The sequence below is a fragment of the Anomalospiza imberbis genome, chromosome 25 (assembly GCF_031753505.1).
Source record: "Anomalospiza imberbis isolate Cuckoo-Finch-1a 21T00152 chromosome 25, ASM3175350v1, whole genome shotgun sequence".
NCBI classification, from domain to species: Eukaryota; Metazoa; Chordata; class Aves; order Passeriformes; family Viduidae; genus Anomalospiza; species Anomalospiza imberbis.
The window spans coordinates 4308765-4331749 of NC_089705.1; the positions used below are offsets into that span (position 1 = coordinate 4308765).

Here is a 22985-nt window from a genome sequence, read left to right on the forward strand (position 1 = left end):
CCCCTGTGACACCCCCGTGGGTGTCTCTCTGTGACACTCCTCGTGACTCCCGCATGACATCTCCCCGTGGCTCTCCCCGCCAAGACACCCTCTGTGACTCTTGCGTGTCTCTGAATCCTCCCTGAGTCTCCCCTGGGACTCCTCCTGTGACTCTCCCCGTGTTTCTCCCGGTGGGCTCTCCCCGGGGGTCTCGCCCTGTGGGTGTCTCCCCGTGGCTCCCCCCGTGACACCTCCGGGGGTGTCTCCCCCCGTGACACCTCTCCAGAACACCTCTGTGGGTGTCTCTCTGTGACCTCCCCCGCATGACTCCCCTCCATGTTCCCCCCTTGTCCTCTCCCGTGTATTCCTCCTGTCTCCCCTGATGACTCCCCCTCGTGTCCCCTCCACGCTCCCCTTCGTGTTCCCTCCGTGTCCTCCCATGTCACCCCATGACTCCCCCTCGCTGTCCCCCCACATATTCCCCACGGCTCCTCCTCGTGCCGCTCCGTGTCCCCCAATCTTTTTCCCTCCCCGTGTCCCCCATGACTCCCCCTCGGTGTCCCCCCCGTGTCCCCCCCGTGTCCCCCATGATTCCTCCCCGTGTCCCCCATGACTCCCCCTCGGTGTCCCTCTCCCGTATCCCCCATGATTTCCCCTTCCCGTGTCCCCCGTATCCCCCCGTGTCCCCCGTGTCCCCGTGTCCCCGTGTCCCCCGTGTCCCCCGTGTCCCCGTGTCCCCGTGTCCACCGTGTCCCCCGTGTCCCCCGTGTCTCCCGTGTCCCCGTGTCCCCCGTGTCCCCGTGTCCCCCGTGTCCCCCGTGTCCCCCGTGTCCCCCCGTATCCCCCGTGTCCCCCCGTGTCTCCCGTGTACTCCCATGTCACCCCCGTGTCCCCCGTGTCCCCTTGTCCCCCGTGTCCCCCGTGTCCCCCCGTGTCCCCCGTGTCCCCGTGTCCCCTCCGTATCCCCCCGTGTCTCCCGTGTCTCCCGTGTCCCCAGCCGTGTCCCCGTGTCTCCCGTGTCTCCCGTGTCTCCCGTGTCCCCGTGTCCCCGTGTCTCCCGTGTCTCCCTTGTCTCCCGTGTCTCCCGTGTCCCCGTGTCCCCCGTGTCCCCGTGTCTCCCGTGTCCCCCCGTGTCCCCGTGTCCCCGTGTCCCCCCGTGTCCCCCGTGTCCCCGTATCTCCCCGTGTCCCCCCGTGTCTCCCGTGTCCCCCGTGTCTCCCGTGTCTCCCGTGTCCCCCGTGTCCCGTGTCCCCCGTGTCCCCGTGTCCCCGTGTCCCCCGTATCCCCCCGTGTCCCGTGTCCCCCGTGTCCCCGTGTCCCCGTGTCCCCCGTATCCCCCCGTGTCCCCGTGTCCCCGTGTCCCCGTGTCTCCCGTGTCTCCCGTATCCCCCCGTGTCTCCCGTGTCCCCCGTATCCCCCCGTGTCCCCCGTGTCTCCCGTGTCCCCCGTGTCCCCCGTGTCTCCCGTGTCTCCCGTGTCTCCCGTGTCTCCCGTGTCTCCCATGTCCCCCGTGTCTCCCGTGTCTCCCGTGTCCCCAGCCGTGTCTCCCGTGTCCCGTGTCTCCCGTGTCTCCCGTGTCCCCCGTGTCCCCAGCCGTGTCCCCCGTATCCCCCCGTGTCTCCCGTGTCTCCCGTGTCCCCAGCCGTGTCCCCCGTGTCTCCCGTGTCCCCGTGTCCCCCGTGTCCCGTGTCCCCGTGTCCCCAGCCGCTGTCGCTCCTCCAGCGCTGCGGTTCCCGCGCTGTCCGCCAGGGGGCAGCCCCGCCCCGCCGCCCCCTCACGGCCGTGACCGGAACGGGCGGGGCCGGGCCCGGCTGAGCGCGGCCAGGGCCGGGGCCGCGGCTGGGCCCGGCGGAGCGGGGCCGGGCGGGGGTCCCTGCGGACCCGGGCGGGGGTCCCTGCGCGGCCCACGCGGGTCCCCATTCCCTGCGGCCGTCGCTGAGGCCCCGGCGTGAGCGGGCCCGGCCGGTAACCGCCGCGTCCCGCCCCCGGCAGGCATGTGGTCCGTGCTGTGGGCGGCCGTGCGCTCCAAGGCCCCGTACGTCACCTTCCCGGTGGCCTTCGTGGTGGGGCTGGTGGGCTCCCAGCTGGAGTGGTTCCTGCGCGGAGACCCCCCGCCCACGGCCCAGGAGGAGAAGAGCATCTCGGAGCAGCGGGAGGACCGCAAGCTGCAGGAGATCGTGGGCGAGGACCTGACCAAGGTGGTGAGCCTGAAGGACAAGCTGGAGTTCGCCCCTCGGGCCGCGCTCAACAGGAACCGGCCCGAAAAGAGTTAATAAAGGGTGATTTGGGCAAAGACGGTGCCCTGGAGCGGTTGCTGAGGACTCCCTGACACCTGCACTGCTTCCACCAGCCTCCCTCCTGCACCTGCTGCTCCTCACCCTGCCGGACCCTCTGGAGGGTCAGGTTTGCCCCGCCATGGATTTGCTCAAGGTACCCAGAGCTCGGTGGCAGAGCGGGCAGGGAGCTGTGTGTGGAGATGGAGAGAGTCTGAGACTGCTCAGCTCTCGCCAGGCCTGCCTCCTGCACCACAAAACACTCTCGGCCTGGTTCCATCTGTGTCTCCTCAGGTTTGATTTCTTCCATGGTGTGAAAGTAGGAGAAGTTTGGACCTGAGTGCCATGGGATGGGGTCAGGCTGACCGCCAGCGACAGGAAGAACTGCTGCCGTGCTTCCAGATCCCCCGTGGCTCTTGATGAACCCCAATACAGCCCCACGCCACAGTGTCCTACAGCAGCCATGGAGCTCTCTGGGGACCCCCTCTCTGCATCATCCCTCCCAGGAACGGTGACAGGGGGAGGTGAAAGTCTTGGTCCTGCTCCGTTGTGGTGCTCTCAGCGTGGCGATGTGTTGGGAACGGGGAGATCTCTGCCCCCTGCACAATAAACTTCTGTCAGTCCTCGGGCCTCCGTGTCTCCTGCATCAGCACAGCTCCAGCCCTGTCTCGGGGCATGTCTCTGCTCCCTGCGTGTTCAAGAAGCAGCTGCTGCAGTGGGACAAATGCCATTGCTGTCCCTGGCCGGGCACTGCCCTCCAGGCCTGGCAGCAGGGTGGTGGGCAGGAAGGAGGAGGAGGCACCAAATTCCCAGCCTGTGCTGTGGCTGTGCCTCCCTCCCAGCTCCCCCAGCTGCGTCATCTGCTTCCGTTTGACCTCTTTATCTCGAGGAGAAGGGCTGTGACAACACAGGGATCCCAGGGGATGGGGGTCCCACTGGGGTGCTGAGCAGGGAGAGGCTGGCAGCAGGCACTGGGGGCCAGTGGCTGGTGTTCCCTCAGGTGCTGGCACAGCAGGGACAAATCCTAGCCAGAACTGCCTGAGCAGGGCCAGGGCCGGGGTTATCGCTGCCTCCCGGCTTGTTTTTTCCCGTGGTGCCTGAGCAAGGCCCCGGCTCTGCCCCGGCCCGGCCTTCCCCTCCTGGGGACGATAAATCTGCCGTGCCCAGTGCGAGTGCTGAGGTCAGCAGGCAGTCAGCATTCACACTGTGCTGTGCTGTGCCCTGGCCAGGGCCATTCCTGCCCTGCTGACAGCTTTACTGTCATGCTCCCGGCTCTGTTTGCTGCCCGAGCTGCTGTCCTGGGCTGGACTGCTGCCCTCAGCTGGGCTCGTGGCCCAGCACCGCCGGGAACACTCTGACCTTTGCTGCTGCGAGCGCAGCTGAGTCTCGGGAGAAGGTGCAGGAGGAGCCTGGGTGTGATTTAGAGCCTGTCCCAGCCCTGTCTCACTGCCACCTCCTGCACCGGGGCTCACAGTGCCACCACGTTGTCCCCTGGCAGGCTGGCAGTGTCGCCTGAAGTAGCCCCTTCCCTTTTGTCTCTTGCTTTCCCAGCCAGGCTGTGGGGTGACGGCTGTTCCCTATTGTGTGCTGGGGTGGGAATGGTCCTGTTCCTTCTCCCATCTGGGACCAGCTCGGAAACTGTCTCTGAAATGCCTTTGTTCACCCCGCGCCGGAGCGGCTCCCCCGGCTGTTTATAGCCCATTGATCCCCTCGTTCCCAGGGCCGGCCGGGCACAATCGGGCTTTGGGGGGGCCTCGCTGCCCCATTTCCTGCCCCAGCCCCATGCAGTGTCAGTCGGGGAGGCTGCTCCAGCACAGTGCTGGAGTGATGCCCCGGGGAAGGACTGAGCCCTGATAGTGACAGCTTGGGCATCGATGGCACCTGGCCGGCAGCCCCTGCCCTGCTGCCATCCCCTGCCTGTGGCACTTGCAGCTGTTTTCCGTGTGTCTGGGGACTCCCGTCCATCCGCCGGCACTGCTGCAGGTCTGTGGATTCCCGCAGGCGCTGGGACGGGTGAAGCCGCTTCCCAGACTCGTTGCCTTTCTCCTAAGCCTTCAGTGCTGTAAACCCACCCTTCCTCCCATTGAATCCCAACAATGTGCCTCTTGGGAAGTGCCGGCGGGACAAGAATAGGAGCGTGAAGCTCTTAGGGCTAGGGCGAGCAGCCACGGTGGCTCTCGAAGAGTGAGAGGAAGCTTTGCTGAATAAACCATTATGGTAAAACCCTGCCCTCCCGAGCCTGCACTCAGCCATTCACGTGCAAATGCTTGGTCTGGTGCAGGGGGTTTGTGATCCAGCTGTTCCCAGCATGGCACAGCTGGATGCTGCTGTGAAAGCCCTGCCTGCAGCGAAGCTGTCCCTGGGCAAGGAGTCCTACACCTGGCCAGGAGGCCAGTGTTTGGTGTGAGGGCATCCTCCCAGGCTTGTCCAGCTTCAGGGATGTCCCTGCATCCGAGGCTGGCTGTGACTGTACGGTGCCATGGATCAGGGGTTGAATCCAGCAGCCACAAGTACACCTGGTCCTAGCCCAGCCTGTGGTGGCTGTGCCCCAGGCTCACAGGGGGTCAGGCTGACTGCAGTGCTCTTGGCATGGCCTGAGGGCAGCTGCAGCTTCCCGATGGACCCTCTGTCCTGCCCAGGCCCTGCATTGCTCCTGGAATCCATCATGCACAGCTTGTGAGAGGAGCAGGTGGTGGTTTCCACAGGCAGGATGCTGGGAGAGAGCTGTGCCCCAGCTCACTGAGGGGACTGGGACAGCTGTGTCGGGGGGACAGTGACATCCCCCTGGCCATCCGGCACACCTGGATGGCAGCTCTGGATGTCCGGTTAGATCAGAGCAGGGATGCTCCAGCTGTGCAGGGCTGGGGATGAGGTGACCCTGTGCTGGCACGGGGATGGCCCAAGGCCATCTGGGCCCTTCCTGCAAGGCCTGGAGTGATGATGCTTTGGGAGGAGAGGAGCAGGGTGGGAGCTGGCGGGGGGAGCAGGGGCTGGTAGGGACTCACACTCTGCTGTCCCGTCCTGGTGCAGTGCAGTGACCCCAGGACACCCTGGACCTGCCCACAGTGGGGTGACCCCGGGACACCCAGACCTTCCCACAGCACGGTGTCCCCACAGCCCCGGGACACGGCGGTGCTTACCCCGCCGTGCTGGAGAGCAAATAGAACGTCCCCTCAGTGTGTCTCCCACAGCCCCTGGAGACTCCTGCTCCCTCCCAGCCCAGGCTTTTCCCAGGCTCTGGTTTTGCCCTTTTCCTGAGAGCAGCCAAGTCTTTCCCAGCCTCAACATCTCGCTTCCTGCTGTGGCTCCCTCCATGCTGCTCCTGGTGGCTCCTTTTGTGGCCAGAAAAAGCCCTGAAATGCTGTGGGAGAGGAGCAGCTCTGCTCTACACCTAGTCACATCCCTCAAGCCATAGCTGGGGACAGCTCCAGTGGAACATGTTCCCTTCTCCCTGCACTGGCTCTTCCTGCAGGTACAGCTCAGGGTTGATTCCCTATCCCCAGCACCTCCAGGACCAGTGTGGGTCCTTGTTTTTAGGCCACATGGATCTTCCCATGCTACAAAAAGTCCCTGACTCTGCAGGCAGCAGCCTCTTCTTGCCTGGTGTTAAATTGGGATGATGCCCTGAGCTGCTGGCAGGGTTAGGAACCATGCCAGGGTGGGCACAGGGTGCTGGGCACTGCAGTCCTGGTGCCTCCACATGAGGAAACGGCCGGGGGTGAGCGACAATGTCAGGATGCAGCTATTGAGTGCGTTTCCTCCCTCCTGCAGTTCTCACACAGGCCCGCATTGTCTGCCATGCCCGTGCATGGAGGCACCCTAGTGGAGGGCTAAATATAACCCAGGGGAGGAAGGGAGCTCCGTGGGGTTTGCTTTTCCTTCGCCGTGCACCGTTGGCAGTGGCTGGAAAGGGCAGGATTATTCCTGGTTTGGGGTTGCCCAAGAGTGGCTACCGTGGGCACAGAGTGCTGCGGTCAGGGCTCTGTGCCTGGCCCAGGAGGATGCTCCTGACTCCTTCCACTCCCCCTGAGGACACACCTGGGCATTGACAGGGCCCTGTGGGCAAGTGTGGCCATGCTGTGACCCTGCCTGGCACCCTCCTGCCCAGCTCTCTACCCTTCTTCCCCCTCAGCTGTGATTCTGCTCCCACCTCAGCTCTTCCTGAGTGGGTCAGATTTGCTGTTTGCTGTATGCTGGGAAAGGTTAAAAATAAACTCCTTGGTGCTTAGCCAGCACCTCCGGCAGAGCCTTTCAGGCAGGACAGCCCTCTGTCCCAGGCCATGGCAGAGATGAGCAGGGTGCCTGGCACAGATTTGTCCTAACTGGGAGGAGAGCAGAAACCTCCCTGCAGAGGAGCCCCAGGGCTCCTGGGGACTGTGATGGCATTAGACCAACATCCCCAGCAGGAATTGGAGTTCTGGGGAGCGTGTGGTCCCGTCAGGGCTGGCAGAGCTGCCTCAAAGTGTTTCTTAACTCTGGGGGTGCCCATGGGAGCCCCTCACTGCAGCCCCCAGGCTGCCTGTGCCAACATGTGGCTCAGCATCATCATCCAGGGCCGGGTGCTGGGGGAGCGAGTGCCGTTCCCACAAGGGACCAGAGGGACCTGTTTACTCAGGAGGGAGTGTGGAGGTGTGAGAAAGGCCTGTCTGGCCGCTGTCTGTCCCTCTGTCCCCATCCCCGGGCTGTGCCAAAGGGCTCTGCCGGGCCAGCCTGGGCTCTTATCAGCTCCAAACTTTTATTTGCCTAAGGGCTGCCCGCCCACCTTCTGGGACGCTGCTGCCAACCCCAGCCTTGCTGCTGCCCCCTCCCCAGCCTGGCTCGCAGGTAAGCCCCTCGCTGTTGTTGTTGGCAGCACGTCCCGGCGGCGTGGGGTCACTGCAGCTGCCCCGAGTCACTTTGTCACAACACGGGAACAATAGTGGGACACGGAGCTGTGTTTGTGCAGCGCCTGGGCACTGCACTATCCAGGCAAAGGAGGGGGGGTCTCGGCCATCTTGTTTTCCACCTTCAGGGTAGCTCGGAAAAGTGTGATGCTCCCCCGGTGCCAACAAAAATAGGAGTCCAGGAGAGGGGAGGTGACCCGGGGACACTGTGGTGGGTAAACATGGTGTGGTTGCTCCATTCCCTTTCACTCGGGTGTTTCCTCCTGACCCGGCACACTGAGCTGCTCCCCCCAGAGCTGCAGGGCTCTGCTGGTACCTGGGGAGCACTGGGATGGGGCCCCCCAATGCGCTGGATTGGCCTGGGAGGTCCCAACTGGGCAACAGCGGGAGCAGGGCAGGGTCCCTCCAGAGACAGTGGGAGCAGGGCAGGGTCCTTCCACAATGGATCTACCCCAGCATCCTCCAGGAGGCCACAGGAAAGAGCTGGGAGCTGGTGGTGTGCCCAGACCCCCACCCCAGGGGGTTTCACCTCCCCTCGTCCCCAGCAGGGAGGAAGCCAAGGGTGGGCTCGGCTCCCAGCCCAAGGGCAGCACAGCTGGGTGCCTCCCTCCTCATTTCCTCCAGCGGCCGATGGCAGCGATACTGCCCCATATCACCCATATTTCATTTTCTCCAGAGTATTTTTAGCCTGTCCCACCCTCACTGGAGAGGCCCTCGACAGAGAGCAGGCTCTGCTTTGGCCTGATGTGGCTGGGGAACTAAACAACAGCCCCAGCCACATTGTGTGCCTTTATCTGTGGCTCATTTCCACCTATTATGCAGCCACGAGCAGCTCCGTGGCCTCTGCTGGGTTTATCTGCAGTGGAGAGAGAGGTGCTGAGCTCTGCTTTGGGCCACCATGAGCCTGGGACGTGACAGTTCTGTCAAAACCCTGAATTAAGGCTGGGCTCAGGGAGACAGGAGGCCACAGCAGGGAGGGTTGTGCTTTCAGTGGGTGCGTGGCATCCACAGCACAACTGGGCATCCACTTTCCCCTTCACCCCAGACTCATCATCCCCACAGGACATTTCCCCCTCCCTCAGCCCCAAACCCTCACCTGCCCTCCTGGAGGCAGCAGGAAGCAGAGACGCACCACCTCCACCTTTTCTCATTCATCCAACTTTATTCAACAAGATGCAACACGGAATCTGCCAGGGGAAGGGAAACAGCGCTGAGGGCAGTGCCCACACCCCACCCTCACTCACACCTTGGTCACACAGGACCTGCAGCCCCTGGGTCACAGCAGGACAATCCCCTCTCACAGCATTCAGTGGGCTGGGGAAGTCAGGGGGTGACAGCTCCTGTGACAACAGTTGGTCCTTCCACCCCCCCCAACCCCTCAGCCCACAGCAGGAGATGACTAGTGCAAAGTAATAAAAACCCAAAACCCCCCAAATTTTCAGGTGCTGGGCTGATTCCTCCCTAAACCCCACGGGGCTCCAAGGCACATGGCCAGGCTGGACACGGCTCCCCAAAGTCCCTGCAAACTGCACCTTTAAGGCAGAAACTCCATGCTCAGCCCAGCAGGTTAAAAATAACTTAAAGGCACACATCCCATGGGAAAGAGCCCAGGGCCGGGAGGGGAGGAGGAACTCACACTCCTGGGTCACCCACAGTGCCCCTGCAGCCTTTGGAATCTGCTGGTCACAGCAGAGTGGCTTAACCCCTCTGTGTCCCATGGGGAGGGGGCAGCTTCTACAGCGAACTCTGGGCAGATGCCAGGACCACTGGAATGGGATGGGGCTGGTGGCCAGCATCAGTCAGTGCTGCCCCAGCCCAGCTTTCCTGGCAGTCCCCGGCTCAGCCTGCTCCGTGTGGAAGCTGGAGACGAGCAGCTTCCCATGGCTGCACTCCTGGCTCTCATGCTGGCCGAGGCTCTGGGGTCTGGCTGAACCACAGCTCCCAATGGCCAGCAGCTTCCAGCCATGGCCTTGGGGACAGCCTGTTCTACGGCGTGGCTCCAGGGCTTTCTCCCTTTCCCACGGCAAGGCACACAGGACACGGCGTCCCGGGGAACTTCGTGCAGTTTCCTTCCTTGCAGGGTCTGTGGGGAAAACCGGCGAGAGCGGACGCTGCGCTCCACGGCCGTGCTCCCAAGCATCCCATCCCAAGGCGGGCAGGTCTCTGGAGCCTCCAGAGGGGAATGTGTAGAGCACAGAACCAGGCAGGAGGCAGCTGCCTGCCCGCAGCCAGCACCTTTGCAGGCACAAGGGACCGAGGAATGTCCCCCTGCCAGCCGGGGCCAGCCCGGCACTACACGTATTGCTTTTTGGAGGCTGAGCTCCCGGGCCGGCTGCCCGGCTTCTCCTCCGGGGCAGAGGCTTCAGCTGGCCCGGGGGCATAGGGGTCCGACAGGGGCCTGCTGCCGCTGCCCAGTGCCAGGTTCTCCTCGTTGCGGTAGTTGGCCCAGTTCTGCTCGCTGGAGAGCTTGTTGTAGGTCTGGTAGGAGGGCGCGTGGCTCTCGGCCATGGGCAGGAAGGGATAGTGCTTGGGTGCGTAGGGACTCGAGACCATGTCATCCACAAAGGTGTCCTGGCTCGGTCCAGCTGGCCCTGACACCTTCTTGATGTTGCTAAGCAGGTTCTTGCAGCACAGGTGGAAGAGCTCCAGGAGGTTCAGTATTAAGGAGATCAGGCCCATCACCAGCATGAAGATGATGAAGATGCTCTTTTCGGTGGGGCGGGAGATGAAGCAGTCCACCTGATGGGGGCACGGGTCCCTCTTGCACACGTAGCGGGGCACCATGGAGAAGCCATACAGGTACCACTGGCCCACGAGGAAACCAGCCTCAAAGATGCTCTTGCAGATGATGCTGGTGATGTACGTCCACATCAGCGCCCCTCGGATCTTGAGCCGCCCACTCTCTGTCATGTAGATCTTGGACATCTTCTTCTCCAGGTCTGCCAGGGCCTCCTCAATCTTCGGGTCCTTGCTGTGGACAGCCCGAAGCATGCTCTCCTTCTTCTTCAGCTTCTCCTCCTTGCGGGAGAGATAGACAACGTGGCCCAGGTAAATCAGGGTCGGGGTGCTGACAAAGAGGAACTGGAGCACCCAGTAGCGGATGTGGGAGATGGGGAAGGCTTTGTCATAGCAGACGTTGGTGCAGCCTGGCTGCTTGGTGTTACACACGAAATCCGACTGCTCGTCCCCCCACACAGACTCCCCGGCCAGGCCCAGGATGAGGATGCGGAAGATGAAGAGCACGGTGAGCCAGATCTTCCCGATCACGGTCGAATGCTCCTGGACTTGGTCCAGCAGTTTCTGCAGGAATTCCCAGTCACCCATCTTCTAGGAACCCTTTGCCTCTGCCAGCAGAGAGAACACAGCAGCCACGTCAGTTCCCCGTTTCCATGCTGGGGAGCACAGGGCAGATGTGACCACCTAAACCCCGTGCTTTTTCAGGATATAGCTGCTCTGCGGAGTGTCCCAGCAAACCCTCTGAGGAACAACCCACTTCTGAGGGAGGGAGGGTTCCAGGCAGCGTTTAGGAGCCCCAGAGGGCTCCTCCTACACAGTGCAGGAACAGGGGGCTGGGAGAGACAGGGATTCTCCCCTCCCAGCAGCACCCACAGCTCGTGGCTCTCCTGGCCACTCCAAGGACAGCCCGCAGCCAGTGGGGTTTTGGGGCTGCCCAGGGAGCTCAGGGCACCTGAAGAGGAGGCACCATGGGGCCTCACAAATTTGCTGCTGCCCTGGCTTTCCCAAAAAGCAGAGAGCAGGATGGTCTAGAGGGGAAACATAACTCCTTGGGGTACAGCTGCCACCCCAACGCCTATTCGGGGCTCACCCCAGACTGAACGGACAGCCCCTCGCCAGCTCCCTTGCTGCGGGGCGATGGACTCCCAGCCTCAGTCCCCTCTCATCGCCAGGGGATCCCCAGCACCGCTCACCACCCTGCTGCCGCTCCCGGGATCCTGGGGAGCCAAGCCCGCACCCCGCGGGCGCTCAGCCCGGCTGTGAGGGAGAGACAGGGCGGCTGCAGCCCCGGCTCCTCATTAACCGCTGCTAATTAAGCAGAGAAGTGCCGGCTGTGCCGTTAAAGGAACCCCCGGCAGCGGTGGGGTGCCCCGTCGCCAGCCCGGTGTCCCCTAGCGGTCGCGGTGTCCCGGCAGTCCCGGGTGCCCGCACTCACCTCCGCCGCGCCGGGCACGTCCCACCGGGCTCGGGCCGCGCTGAGTGTGAGGGGTCGGACCGGGTGGCTCCGGTTATTCGGGGCCCGGGGAAGCCGGAGGAGGAGCGTGGGCAGGAAACTGGGGGCCGGGGCTTAGTACCGGGCCGGGCCGAGCTGCAGGTGTGCGGGGCCGCCCCCTCCCGTGGCCCCCGGACGAGGGGGCGGCCCCGGCGGGCGGGGCGGGGGCGGCCGGACCCGTCGGGGCCGAAGCTGGGGGGGAACGGTGGGAAGCCCGGGTGCCTCCCGCACTCTCATCTACGGCTGCGGGTCCGCCACTGGGCAAACCCAGAGACCCCGGGATGCTCCGTCCCCTGACTCGTGTCCTGGAGATGTTTAGCTCCCTGCCCCGCGGGGTGTTTCGGGGACGCTCTGTTCCCCGCCCGGTGTCCCGGGGATGTTCCGTCCTTGCCCGCCCGGCCGGACCGCGGCTGCGGCGCCCGTGGTTTGCCCCCGAGGGTCCGTGCGGCGCGGCGGGCGCTGGGTGGTGCTGGAGCCCCACCGGAGCCCGGCTGCGGTCCCGCCTCCCGCCCGTTCCCGGGATGGGTCCCGCCGGTTCCTGGGATGAACTCCACCGTGCCTGGCCCCCTTCCCGCATCCCGCAGGCTCCCGGGCTGAGCCCCACCAGAGCCCAGTTGCCATCCCGCGTCCCGTGGGTTCTCGGGATGAACCCCACCGGAGCCCGGCCGGGAACTCCCGCGCAGGTTCCAGACGGAGCTTTGCTGTCGGGGGTCTCGGCACACCCCGACACGCTCGTGGGGCTGTGAAACGCGAGCGGGCTGAGCGGAGCTGGGAACAGCGGACCCTCCACCAGTGCTGCTTAAAGAGAGATTAAATGGAAATCATTTCTATTTATTGTAATATTTATCAAGGTTTAGTAAATAATTGATGCTCATCCCTCCTTGATTTCCTTGGGGGCCAGCGCGAGGTTCTGCTGAATTAAAGTTTAACGACGCGTGACAAGCTGGGAGAGGCGGAACGGGAAGACGTGAGCTCAGCTGTGGGCTCAACAAATGCCCAGCTCAGGCGGATGAGAAGGACCTGGCTGTGGGCTCCTGAGGAACCTCTGCAAATCCATGTCTTCTGCCGTCACCAGTCCCCCAGTTTCCAGCGTGCAGAGCAGATCTTGGTGTCTCCAAACATGACATTTATTGGCCTTTTGGATCCGTAGATTGTGCCGTGTGTGTGATCTGAGGTGAGGGGGGACACAGAGGCACCAAGGGAAGCAGCAGAGCCAGCAAGGGCATTTGGGCAGGACATGGCTTGGTGCTTGTGTGAGCCAAGGGGGAGAAATGGCCAACTGGGCAAACTGGGCCAGCAGAACAGTTGCTAACAGACTGGAGCCCTGGTCCTTTGTCTTTACTTTGGGTGCATGAAGAGAGCTCTGGCCACGGAGCCCAGAATTCCTTTGGTTTCTTGGTACAAAAGAAAGCAGTGCATGTGTGAGGCACAGTGAGCTGGGAGGACTGGCATGCACTGGGTGACACCAGCCCTGGCTGGGCACCAGCTGGGTGCACTCACACCCAGAATGGGAGCAGCAGAGCTGCAGGACCCAAGAGAAGCTGCGGGACACGGAGGATCTGTGTGCTCCTGTGATGTCCATGCTTGTGGCACTGCCACCTGCAGAGCTCCAGGACTGCCCTTGCCTTACCTGTGTCTGCTCAGGCACCCATGGGTCTCTCTCCAGGGACGTTACTTTGTTGGGTTTAGTCATTTTTCACACGGGTCGACTCTTGAGGGTTTGAGGATTTGGCAGGCTGGAAAAGCCAAGTTGAGGGGAATGTGAACTGGCTGGGACGGGTGAGCTCATAGCTCTTCTCCTCTGTGGGAAGAACAGACACACTCAGGCATGGCCATGGACAGCCAGCACCCACCTGCCACCGAGCGTGTCCCCCCACTGGGATAGCCAGAGATGTGCCCGTGGTCCCTAGCAGGAGAGTTCCCATGGATGTGTCCCCCTCCCCTTACAGCCACTGAGGTCCTGGTTGAAGCGTCTGGTGGTGGCACCACTGCTGGTCACCCATGGTGCCAGCCATCCCTGGCACATACCAGGACACTTCTTTCCCCACCACCCTTCCCAGCACCGCTCAGACAGCAGTCAGGGCTGCCACACACCTAGGCTGGGACTTGTTGTCCTTCTCCTCTGACTTGGTGTGACAGTGGCAGGTGGAGGCCTTGCTGTAGCTGACGGAGCGCTTGGTGGATTTCCTCCATTTCCTTGCCCTCTGGACAGCTCGCTTGAAGATGAGGTAGAAGATCTCACAGACGGTGAGGATGATGCAGATGGAGGAGGCTCCGACCATGAAATAGGTGAAGACCCTTTTCTCGGTTGGCCGAGCGATGTAGCAGTCCACGGTGTTGGGACAGGGATCCACGTTGGAGCACTTGACCAGCCGTGGCAAATCAAAGCTGTCCCACATCTTGTGGAGGAGGTAGAGGAACAGGATCTCTATGATAAGCTTGAAGATGAGGCTGAACAGGTAGGTCCACCACAGCCCGCCGTGCTTTTTGCCCGTATTGCTGTAGAGCTTGGGGCAATTCTCCCCATTCTTCTCCCGGTTCTTCCTCTCACGGTCCTCCCTGTAGGCCACGTGCATGATGACCAGGAGGGAAGGACAAGTGACAAAGATGAGCTGCAGGGCCCAGAGGCGGATGTGGGAGATGGGGAAGAAGTGGTCATAACACACGTTGGTGCAGCCCGGCTGCCGTGTGTTGCAATCAAAGTCCTTCTGCTCGTCGCCCCAGACCTTCTCGGCAGCCACCACGTAGACCAGCACACGGAAGACAAAGACCATGGAGAGCCAGATGCGGCTGAAGGCTGTGGAGTACTTGTTGACCCCGCTGAGCAGCGCCTGCAGCGTTTTCCAATCCATGGCAGCTGAGGGAGACCAGAGTCACCCAACCTGGAGAGGCAGAAGGAGCAATGGGAGACACCACTGGGGCTGCACAGCTCTCGCTGCACTAACTCTCACTGACCACTGAACCCTCTCCCCCACCACATTACACTCATCTAGGACAGGGGCTCTTCACCCCTGCAGACAGTAAAGCCCATCCTCACACAATCCCGGTGACGGATGTGACTCAATCTCTCTGCACTTCCTTCTGACGGAGCCTTTGCTGTCAGGGATGAGCTACCTGGCCAAGTCCCTGCCACCAGCTCTGTGCCTGATTGTGTGTGCTGGTGCAAACTGGCAGCACGATCTGCTGGAGCAGGCCAGGATCACCAGCCAAAGGGGAAACGGCTGCCCCTGTCCCAGCTGGGGTGCCAGGGACCTGTTTTCTGTCTCCCAGGTGATACCTGAGGCAGCCCAAACACAGGTGACAGTGGGGCTACAGAAAGTGAGAGTCTGTGTGTGTCACAGTCTGTGTGTGTCACCAGCATGTCACCCTGGCCAGCACTCTGCTCCTGCTCTGGCAGCAACGCCGGAGGTCCTGACGGCCAAACCGGCTCTGCAGCTCAGCTTGGGGCTGCCCTGTGTGAGGAGGGAGACACGCTAAGCCTGACCCGGAGCTTTACTACACCTGGATTTACAAACCCAGGTGGATTTTACAACCCTCTGGGTTGTGAAGGTGTCTGCTCTGCAAAGGGATTCCCAGAACACTGGGTTGCTCTCACTTTTAAGGAATTGCCGCTGCCTGTTGTCCACCCAGTGCCTTCTGAGACGTACCTGGAGAAGGCTCAGGCTCCTTTCCCGCTCACCGGGGGCTGTGGGGTGGGAAGTGTCCAGCACGGGGCATAGCCAGGGCGCGATGGCAGACTGGTGATCAGAGTCCTCTCATCTGGTGCACTGTGGTGTCTCAGGGCTGTGGGGTCGGAACAGAACGTGGAGCACTGCCCGGAGCCCATGGAGCACTCTGGGAGCCTGTCCTTGCCCAGGGCCACCCCGCAGCAAGCCCTGAACCTGTGGCTGTGCTCCCACACTTCTGGCCCAGGGACACACCGGGAAGGGTGGCTGGGCTGAGTGGCTCCAGGCTGGGGTCCCTGGCAGTGTGTGCCAAGTGCCAGGGCTGTGCCTCTGCCCATGGCCACACACCTTCACTCAGTGCCCCATCTGAAACCAGATCTTCCTCCCTGGCAAACCCCTGGCCGGGAGTCAGGGTGGGGAGCAACCACTGTGTTCCCACCCAACCCTTGGATTTAAAACTGGGAGAGGGGAGCTGCTGTTTTGCCCATGAAAGCTGGTGCTGACGGAACCTGGAGCCTCTGCATGCCCCCAGAGCCTGTGCCCCCTCACCAGCCTGCCAATTCACCCGTGACCCCATCCCTGGTGCCAGTGAGACCAACCCAGCACCCAGCTGCCCCTGACCCACCTGCCCAGCACCTGCGTGCCCGGTTCAGCCCAGCGCTGGCTCCAGTCATGGACCCACAGCGGAGCAGGAAGGAGTTGTGATCTCCGTGCCAAGCTCTGTGCCAGTCCCCGTGGCAGGAGGTGTGTGCAGCACAGTGTGAGCCCCCACAGGCTCCCCAGTGCTGGATGGCAGCCAGGCAGAGCAGGGGCAGCACTCAGGTGTGCTCAGCTGTGCCGGCAGTGCCGTATTGCCTCCTGCAGAGCCCAGCACCCTTGCCGGCCCCCGGGATGCCAACCCACTGCGTCACAGCCACGTCCTGCCCCGTGTGGGCGCAGGGCGTTGGACCCGGCAGCGCCCCGCTCCCACCTAGGCTGCAAACTCAGCAGAACCACTTTTCTCGGGGGGTCTCTGCCTCTTTTGGGAGTGGGACAGAGGTGCAAGGCCTGGGGTGGCCATTGCTGCCCCTCGGGGTGCCACGCTGTGCCATCCCCCTTCATCACCCCATGGGATGGGGACCCTGGCACAGCCGGTCCCGATGTGGCACTGCGTGATGTTGGGATCCCCACAACTGACCCCACAGTCACAGCAGCTCCAGGTCCCACCTGCCCCCCGTTACACCGCGGGGCTGTCCCCCCTCAACCCTGGCAGCCCCAGAGGACCCTGTGCCCCACGTACCTGTCCAGGTGGGAGAGCCAGAGGAGCCAGAGGAAGGTGTCTGGATTCGGGTGCCTCTCAGAGCAGGGAAGCTCCTTCCCAGCCACAGCCCTCCTGCACACGCAGGGTTTGTCTGAGCGTGTGAGGGGAGGGGAAGGGTGGTTGGTTTGGTTCCCAGTAACTGGGTGAGTCTGGCAAACAGCTCCCGGAGAGGTTCTTGCTGCGCACATGCACACACACGCTCGGCTTGAACAACAAAAGGCGGGTCAAGTCCCGCAGGGAGATCAGCACAGACGCATTCCTCCACAGGAAACACCAGCAGCTCCTTCCAGGTGATGTCCCATCCCCTGCAGGGGTGGTCTGGGCACTGCAGACTCAGCAGCAGGACCAGAGACCTCGCACCGTGCCCCAGCTGTGGGCCCACCAGCCAGCGCTGCTGAGAGTCCCAGATTACACAATAGTATAACCCACTTTTGAAATGATTTTGCCTTAGTAATAGTTTTGCAACAGCTCATCGGTATCTCCAACCTACAGGAACTTGCTGGCACCGCCCTGGCGGGGCCGGTGTGGCCAGGTGGGACCTTTCCCATGGAGCAGGGTGGCACCAGGGTCCCCGTGCAGCCGGACCCTGCTCTGCCGCACCCCCATGGGCCCTGGGAGGTGTCCCTAAGGCGGGTGTCCCTCTCCCCAGAGCACCGGTGGCTTCCAGGAGGCTGAGTCACCCCATCCCACCGGATGCCCCATGGATCAGCCGCGATAGATGCCTGTGCCGATTTAGCCGGGCAGGAATGCACTTCCCTTCACTCACCCAGTTTCTAGAGTACCCCGAGGCTTCCCTGGAATCCTCTGGCACACCCTGGGGCCGATCAGCCCTGCTGTGCTGGAGCCACCTCTGCACCACCCCTCCCATGGGACATGTCTGACGAGCCCCAGGGTGCTTGGTGCCAGCAGAGATTTGCTCCCTGCTCTCCTGGCAGACAAGGAGCCACTTGCCCAGAGGCTTTTTGTCTCCAGGAGGTCAAATAAAGCCAGTGAGGGTTTGCCAGGCTGGGGACAATGGAATGGGAGCCCAGGAGACCCAAAGCAAACCCTGGTGGGAGCCTGGGGGTGCAGGATGGGGTGAGTCTGGAGGAGGGGGCAGCCACGGGCACCCCAATCCTGGATGAGAGCCAAGCAGGGGCTCCAGAGCCTCCCTTCACCCCGGAGCTGCCCGGATCAGGAATTTGAGCTATGTTGATGCAGAGAGCTGGTGTGGAAGGAGCTCAGCAGGAATCTAGGGGCTGTGGCCTGTGAGGTGAAAAATCCTGGAGAGAGGGAAGTTGTCGAGCACCTGGCAGCTCTGATTCCTTGCAGAGGCAGCTGCTCCCTGCCCCACGGCCAAACCCTGTAAGGGCCAGCTAAAGAGCAGGGCTGGATCACCCCTGGGCAGCCTCTTGCCTGCAGTTTTGGAATTTCTGGAGCGGCCATGTGGTCATGGTGAGAAAATTCAGGTGCACTTGGTATGGGCAGAAGATCTCCCTCAGGCAGTTGGGTGGGGAGCTGAAACAGCCCATGCTTTGCAGTGTTTGAAATGCTGAGCTGGGTGTTTGGGGAAATCCATAAATCCATCAAGGGGCACATCCCTACGCCCACACTGGTAGCGGGGGTGCAGGATAAGGTGCCAGCGTGGTTCTGCAGATCTCAGCACTTGGGAGCTTCAGGGATATGCCCAGGATGTGTCACCCTGGTGCCACCCTGCTCCCACACAGCAGGGTGACAGCTAAAAGGCCTCAGTGCCAGATGTGAGCACTGAAACACCCAGTGACTTAGGGAGGCCCAACCTTGGCTCCTCCAGAAAGGAAAAAACCAAACAGTGCAGCTGGTGGATGCCAAACAAGCAGGAAAAAAAAAACCCAAAACCCTTTTTAGAAGAATCTTAAATGGGGCATGGCAGGATTCTGTGCCTGCCAACAGCTATCCCCCTCCAGGGCCACTTCCCCAGGGACAAGACTCCCCCGCAAGAACAGGGGCAGAGGAGTCATGGGGTCCTGGGAGCCGGCAGCCAGGGCTGGACATGAATCAGAGAGATTCTCCTCAATTCCCAGCAAACAGGCTGGTTTTGGCCAGGGCAGAAACAAGCCCAAGCTGGGAAGGCCAATTACCCTGACCTGTGCACGCAATCCTCTCCACATCCCTGCCTGGGCTGGAGTTAGTGGTGAGTTTCTTTGAAATCCCTCATCCCAAAATTTAGGAGGTCTTCTGGGGCCCCACAAGCAAATACAGGGAATTTCCTGTGTGAGGATGCAAAATCTGGGAAATATTCAGCTTTTATTGTGACACACCCCATGGTTTGCTGACCCTGCATCCCAGGAGGTATCCCAGTATCCAGACCCCCGTTTTTGCAGCACCAATATCAAAACAAGCAGTCAAATGCTCCCGTTTTTCTGGCTGACTGCTGCTTATCCCAAGCCTGGATGGTGCAAGACACCCAGAGCTCTGCAGTGTTTGCTCTGAGCACAACAAAACAGCACAACATCCAGCAAGTGGAAATTCAGGTGTCTCGCAATGGGCAGCAGCTCCAGCTGTGCTTTGGTGCGTGGAAGTGGGACAGGGTGGTTTTTCTGGGGCTCATCTCTGTCCCCATTTTTGCCTGCAGAGGGGAACTCCTTGGGGTTTCACTCTCCAGCCTGGAGCAGGAGTGGCCAACCTTGCTGGAAAACAAACAGCCCAGCCCATGCTCTTTAATTCGGAGCAATGGCTCGCACACAAAGAACAACTTGTGTCCTCTGACGTTCTGCACTTCCTAAAGAAAACTTTCAGGTGGATAATCCAGCAGAGGAGTGGATGGAGGGAAGGCAGTGCCAGCACAGCTTCCCCTGAGAAGTGGAGAAAATTCTATGTGTATTTCACTATCTGCCTCTCTGACCTCAAAGGTCCCCAAACTCAAGCACAAGGAGCTGCTCTGGGCTCAGAGGGCTCTGTGCCTGTGGCCAGGATCCCTCCAGGGCTTCTCCACCATCCTCACCCCCACCAGTGTCTGGTTCAGTCCCTGCCCTCCCATCCAGCAGTGCTGCAGCCCTGCTTCCTCTTGGCTTCCCTTCAGCTCTGCCTGTCCTCAGCGTCCCCTTGGGTACAGCAGCCCCTCAAGCCGCCCCTCCAGCTGTGGGAAAGAGCTCAGTTTTGCCCATGGAGGGTCTCAGCTGGATCACTACAATGATCTGTCACTGAGAATGGCCTCAGTCACATAAAGGACACAGCGATGGTGTTCCCTCGCCCCATGTGCCACTTCCTTTGGGACAGAGCCAGGGAGCGCTGGCCCTGCCACCGCTCATGGAAAAAATAATTATCACACCCTCCAAGTAAAGCAAAACCAGTAACAGATCGAGCTGCATGTTCAATGTTAATGTTGCTTGTGAGTGCATTTGCCATGAAATTATTGTTAATTATTCATGCCAGTTAATGCTCAGCTGCCTCTGATGGCCTCAGAAATGGCAGCACTGCCCGTGTCACGGCCGAACGCGATGTATTACAACAATAAACGAGATCAGATTCTTCCATTTAATGTTATTGTTTAATCAATGCTTGGGGTGGTATCCTCTCCTGTGTTTGGCTGTTTTGCTTAGGTGTTTTGTCCTGGCCAGGCAGGATGATCCAGCAGCTCACAGCGGGCTCTGCCTGCCTGGCTGGATCCTCACGCCTGCGCTTCGCCGCGGTGGCTGCGGCACCAGGGACCTGCTCAACTAATAAGTGTTATTAATGACAATTGCATCAGTTTGAGGTGGCCCTGACACCCACTGTGTGGCTGATGAAGAGTGAGAGATAGGGAGAAGGGTTTCCTGGGGGATCAGGGTGTCTGTCCTGACTGGTACAGGCTCAGAGTCTGGGCACCACTGTCAGTTCACAGCTGCCATGGAGCTGCTGCTCCCTCTCACTGCCAGGCACAGCATGTGTTCTACAGCCCCTGCTTTACCCCAAATTCAGCAGGATGATGTAAAGTGCCTTTCCCTGGACAGGAGAGGCAGAGACCCCTCAGGCACAGCCCAACTCCAGGGTGCTGCCACCCTCAGCACTCCTGCACTGGAGCACAGAGGAGGAAGAGCAGCCAGGAAGTTGCAGGCCAGGTGAGCAGCTCTAGGAACGAGCCTCATCCTCGGACAGCGTGCTGGGGCAAGAGGCTGTGAGCGGGATGGTGGCTGTGGGGGGTTTGTAGTCAGTCCCATGGAACATCTGCCTGCCCGTGCCCACGGGGTCGGCGCAGGAGACGGGGCAGTCGTGGCTGTGCCGCTGGCTGTCCCCTCCTCCGGCCTCCAGGCACTCGTGGCACCGCTTCCCGATCAGGTAGGTGGCCTCGATGAGGTTCAGCACCACGCAGACGCAGGTGGTGACCACCATGAAGAGGGTGAAGATGTTTTTCTCAGTGGGCCGGGAGATGAAGCAGTCCACCACGTTGGGGCAGGGCGGCAGCTCGCACTTCACCAGCCGGGGCAGGGTGTAGTTCCTGTAGAAGCGGAAGAAGATGTAGAGGAAGACCACGTCCACGCTGGCCTTGAAGATGAGGCTGAGCAGGTACGTCCACCAGAGCCCACCCCGCTTCTTGCCAGGGTTGGGGTAGATGCGGTGATAGTTGTCCCCTTTGATCTCACGGAGCCTCTCCTCCTTGGCCTCCCTGTAGGCCACGTGCATGAGGACCAGGAGGGATGGACACGTCACCAGGATGAGCTGCAGGGCCCAGAGGCGGATGTGGGAGACGGGGAAGAAGTGGTCATAACACACGTTGGTGCAGCCTGGCTGCCGTGTGTTGCAATCAAAGTCCTTGTGGTCATCGCTCCAGACCTTCTCGGCCGCCACCACGTAGACCAGCAGGCGGAAGATGAAGACGAGGGAGAGCCAGATGCGGCCGAAGGCTGTGGAGTACACATTGACGGCACGCAGGAGCCCCTCAAAAGCCCCCCAGTTCATGGCTCCCCGATCCTGTTAGCCAGCCTGGGAAGAGAGAACACACTAACACTGAAGCAGCAGCAAAAGGTCCCCACTGGAGCCCCTGTGTGCATCAAAGCACTGAGCCATGCTCCTGGGACCATCTCTGACCTGTGCTGGCATGCAGGGACACCGCTGACAGCACAGACCTGCTCTGGGTGACACGTATCCTCCAATCCCTGTCCCCACTCTGGGAACACGGGGACCCGACAGCGCTCAGGGTTTCTGCCACAGCCACAGCATCCTCCAGCCACCTCCGGTGCACGGCTCAGCCCCAGCTCCCGCCTCGTTGCCCAGGTATTTGTTATTAATTTCCCTTACGTTGCCAGGCCTGGCCCAGGCAGACAACAAATAGGAGCAGCCGGGGCGTGACTCCTCCGGCTGCGCTGCCGCGTCCTCTCCCATCGCTGGAATCTGCCGTCGCCTCCGTGCGACCCCGGGCAGCGCAGGAGGAGCCCGGTGCCACCGCTCCGTGTCCCCACGCCGTGCCCACGCACCGGGGAGCCCACGGCAGGGCAGAGGCAGCGGCTGGGCTGAGGGGCTGCAGCGCCGAGGGGCTGCCGTGGGGCCGGGCAGCCAGAACAACCAATTTTCACCAACCCCAGGCACCTGCGAGGCCGATTTGACCCCGGTTTGCCCTCCGATTTGACTTGCATCGTGCCAGATAAACGCACCCCATGCGCCGTGCAGCTGCAGCAAAGACTCCCAGGGCTGCGTTTGGCACTGGCTCTCCTTAAATATTTTGCCTACCGGTGAAATAACAAGATTCCCCCTCGCCGAGGGGTGAACGCATCCCCTGCTCTGCACAGCTCAGCCAGTGCACCCACCCGCAGGACTGGAGTGACCACGGACGCTCCCGGTTCTCGTCCCCTCCGTGGGAGCCGGTGGCTCCCGTCTCACCGTGGCTCCCTGGAGGAACGCGCAAACCCCAGATTCCTCCTTCCCTGCGCACGCTGCCGGCAGCAGCGCAGGCCGTGCCCATCTCCCTGGAGCCAGGCTGGGCAGACGCACTTCCCCAGCTCCCTCCCCACCTCCTCGGGGCCGGGGGTCTCGGCAGAGGGGGGTCCCCAGGCCGCTCACCTGCGGGTGTCCCTCGGCGGCGCTGCTGCGGGTCGGCGCCTGCCCGGGGCAGGAGCGCATCGCCCGGCACAAAAGACAGCACATGAGTCACCCCCGCGCTCCTGGGAGCGAGGAGGAGATTCCCGGGGGAAGGGACGAGGCTCCTGGCGGATCCCCACGTGTCCCACGGAATGCCAGATTTCCCGAGGCGAAGGGCGGCCCCGCAGCGCTGCCGTGCCGGGAAGGGCTGAGCCGGCTGCTCCGCCGTGGAGAGGGGTGGGAGCTCAGGGCTGTCAGTCCTCAGCTTCTGCAGGGATGTTCAGCACAACCTGGGGTCCCTCCATGCCTTCCCTGTGCTCATTCTCCCTTCCTCCAAAGTGGCCGAAGCCCTGGGAGTCCCTGCCCACAGCACTGGGAGCCTCTCAGCCGAACACTGCCCTTTATAATCCTTTTTTATTGAAACTTTGCACCATGGCAATAATTTAGCAGAGTCTTTATCACTCACCACCCTCTATTAAGTGGGTGGCAGTTGATAATTTCACTGGCAATTAATTAACTGCTTACCTGTGCCCCCCTCACCTGCAAGCTGGCACAAGTCTCTTCTCCATCACCCCTCCTTGATACCAGAATCTGGAGACCTCCCAAAATGAACCCCCAGCTCAAAGAACCCCCTCTTGGAGGTCT

At 61.7% G+C, this 22985-nt stretch overlaps 4 protein-coding genes across 8 annotated transcripts; 1 reads left to right on the forward strand and 3 right to left on the reverse strand.

Moving 5' to 3' along the window:
• Window positions 1-1793: 1793 nt before the first annotated feature.
• SMIM12 (small integral membrane protein 12) lies at window positions 1794-2874 on the forward strand. Its single transcript, XM_068172820.1, has 2 exons — window positions 1794-2409; window positions 2547-2874. Exon 1 carries the CDS (start codon window positions 1974-1976, stop codon window positions 2250-2252), a length of 279 nt encoding a protein of 92 aa, XP_068028921.1. The 5' UTR covers window positions 1794-1973; the 3' UTR covers window positions 2253-2409; window positions 2547-2874.
• A 5399-nt stretch (window positions 2875-8273) lies between these two features.
• GJA4 (gap junction protein alpha 4) lies at window positions 8274-11480 on the reverse strand. Of its 2 annotated transcripts, none has more exons than XM_068172818.1 (2): window positions 11307-11480; window positions 8274-10479 (listed from the first exon to the last, which is right to left on the reverse strand). In XM_068172818.1, exon 2 carries the CDS (start codon window positions 10457-10459, stop codon window positions 9428-9430), a length of 1032 nt encoding a protein of 343 aa, XP_068028919.1. In that variant the 5' UTR covers window positions 10460-10479; window positions 11307-11480; the 3' UTR covers window positions 8274-9427. The 2 variants fall into 2 exon arrangements, with proteins under 2 accessions (XP_068028919.1, XP_068028920.1); XM_068172819.1 differs by lacking the exon at window positions 11307-11480 and adding an exon at window positions 11065-11198.
• Window positions 11481-12173: 693 nt separating this feature from the next.
• GJB3 (gap junction protein beta 3) lies at window positions 12174-16332 on the reverse strand. Of its 4 annotated transcripts, XM_068172535.1 has the most exons (4): window positions 16308-16332; window positions 15011-15146; window positions 13458-14245; window positions 12174-13164 (listed from the first exon to the last, which is right to left on the reverse strand). In XM_068172535.1, exons 3-4 carry the CDS (start codon window positions 14213-14215, stop codon window positions 13149-13151), a joined length of 774 nt encoding a protein of 257 aa, XP_068028636.1. In that variant the 5' UTR covers window positions 14216-14245; window positions 15011-15146; window positions 16308-16332; the 3' UTR covers window positions 12174-13148. The 4 variants fall into 4 exon arrangements, with proteins under 4 accessions (XP_068028636.1, XP_068028633.1, XP_068028635.1 ...); XM_068172532.1 differs by lacking the exon at window positions 12174-13164 and having other exon boundaries at window positions 13430-14245; XM_068172534.1 differs by lacking the exons at window positions 12174-13164; window positions 16308-16332 and adding an exon at window positions 15654-16094 and having other exon boundaries at window positions 13430-14245; window positions 15011-15130.
• A 3482-nt stretch (window positions 16333-19814) lies between these two features.
• On the reverse strand, window positions 19815-22636 carry LOC137462268 (gap junction beta-5 protein-like). The gene is made up of 2 exons (XM_068172471.1): window positions 22323-22636; window positions 19815-21248 (listed from the first exon to the last, which is right to left on the reverse strand). Exon 2 carries the CDS (start codon window positions 21222-21224, stop codon window positions 20397-20399), a length of 828 nt encoding a protein of 275 aa, XP_068028572.1. The 5' UTR covers window positions 21225-21248; window positions 22323-22636; the 3' UTR covers window positions 19815-20396.
• Window positions 22637-22985: the final 349 nt, after the last annotated feature.

Bases quoted from the DNA above. Each gene is read 5' to 3' on its own strand.
- GJB3 (XM_068172532.1), bottom strand. From the start codon at position 14,215: ATGGATTGGAAAACGCTGCAGGCGCTGCTCAGCGGGGTCAACAAGTAC.
- GJA4 (XM_068172818.1), bottom strand. From the start codon at position 10,459: ATGGGTGACTGGGAATTCCTGCAGAAACTGCTGGACCAAGTCCAGGAG.
- LOC137462268 (XM_068172471.1), bottom strand. From the start codon at position 21,224: ATGAACTGGGGGGCTTTTGAGGGGCTCCTGCGTGCCGTCAATGTGTAC.
- SMIM12 (XM_068172820.1), top strand. From the start codon at position 1,974: ATGTGGTCCGTGCTGTGGGCGGCCGTGCGCTCCAAGGCCCCGTACGTC.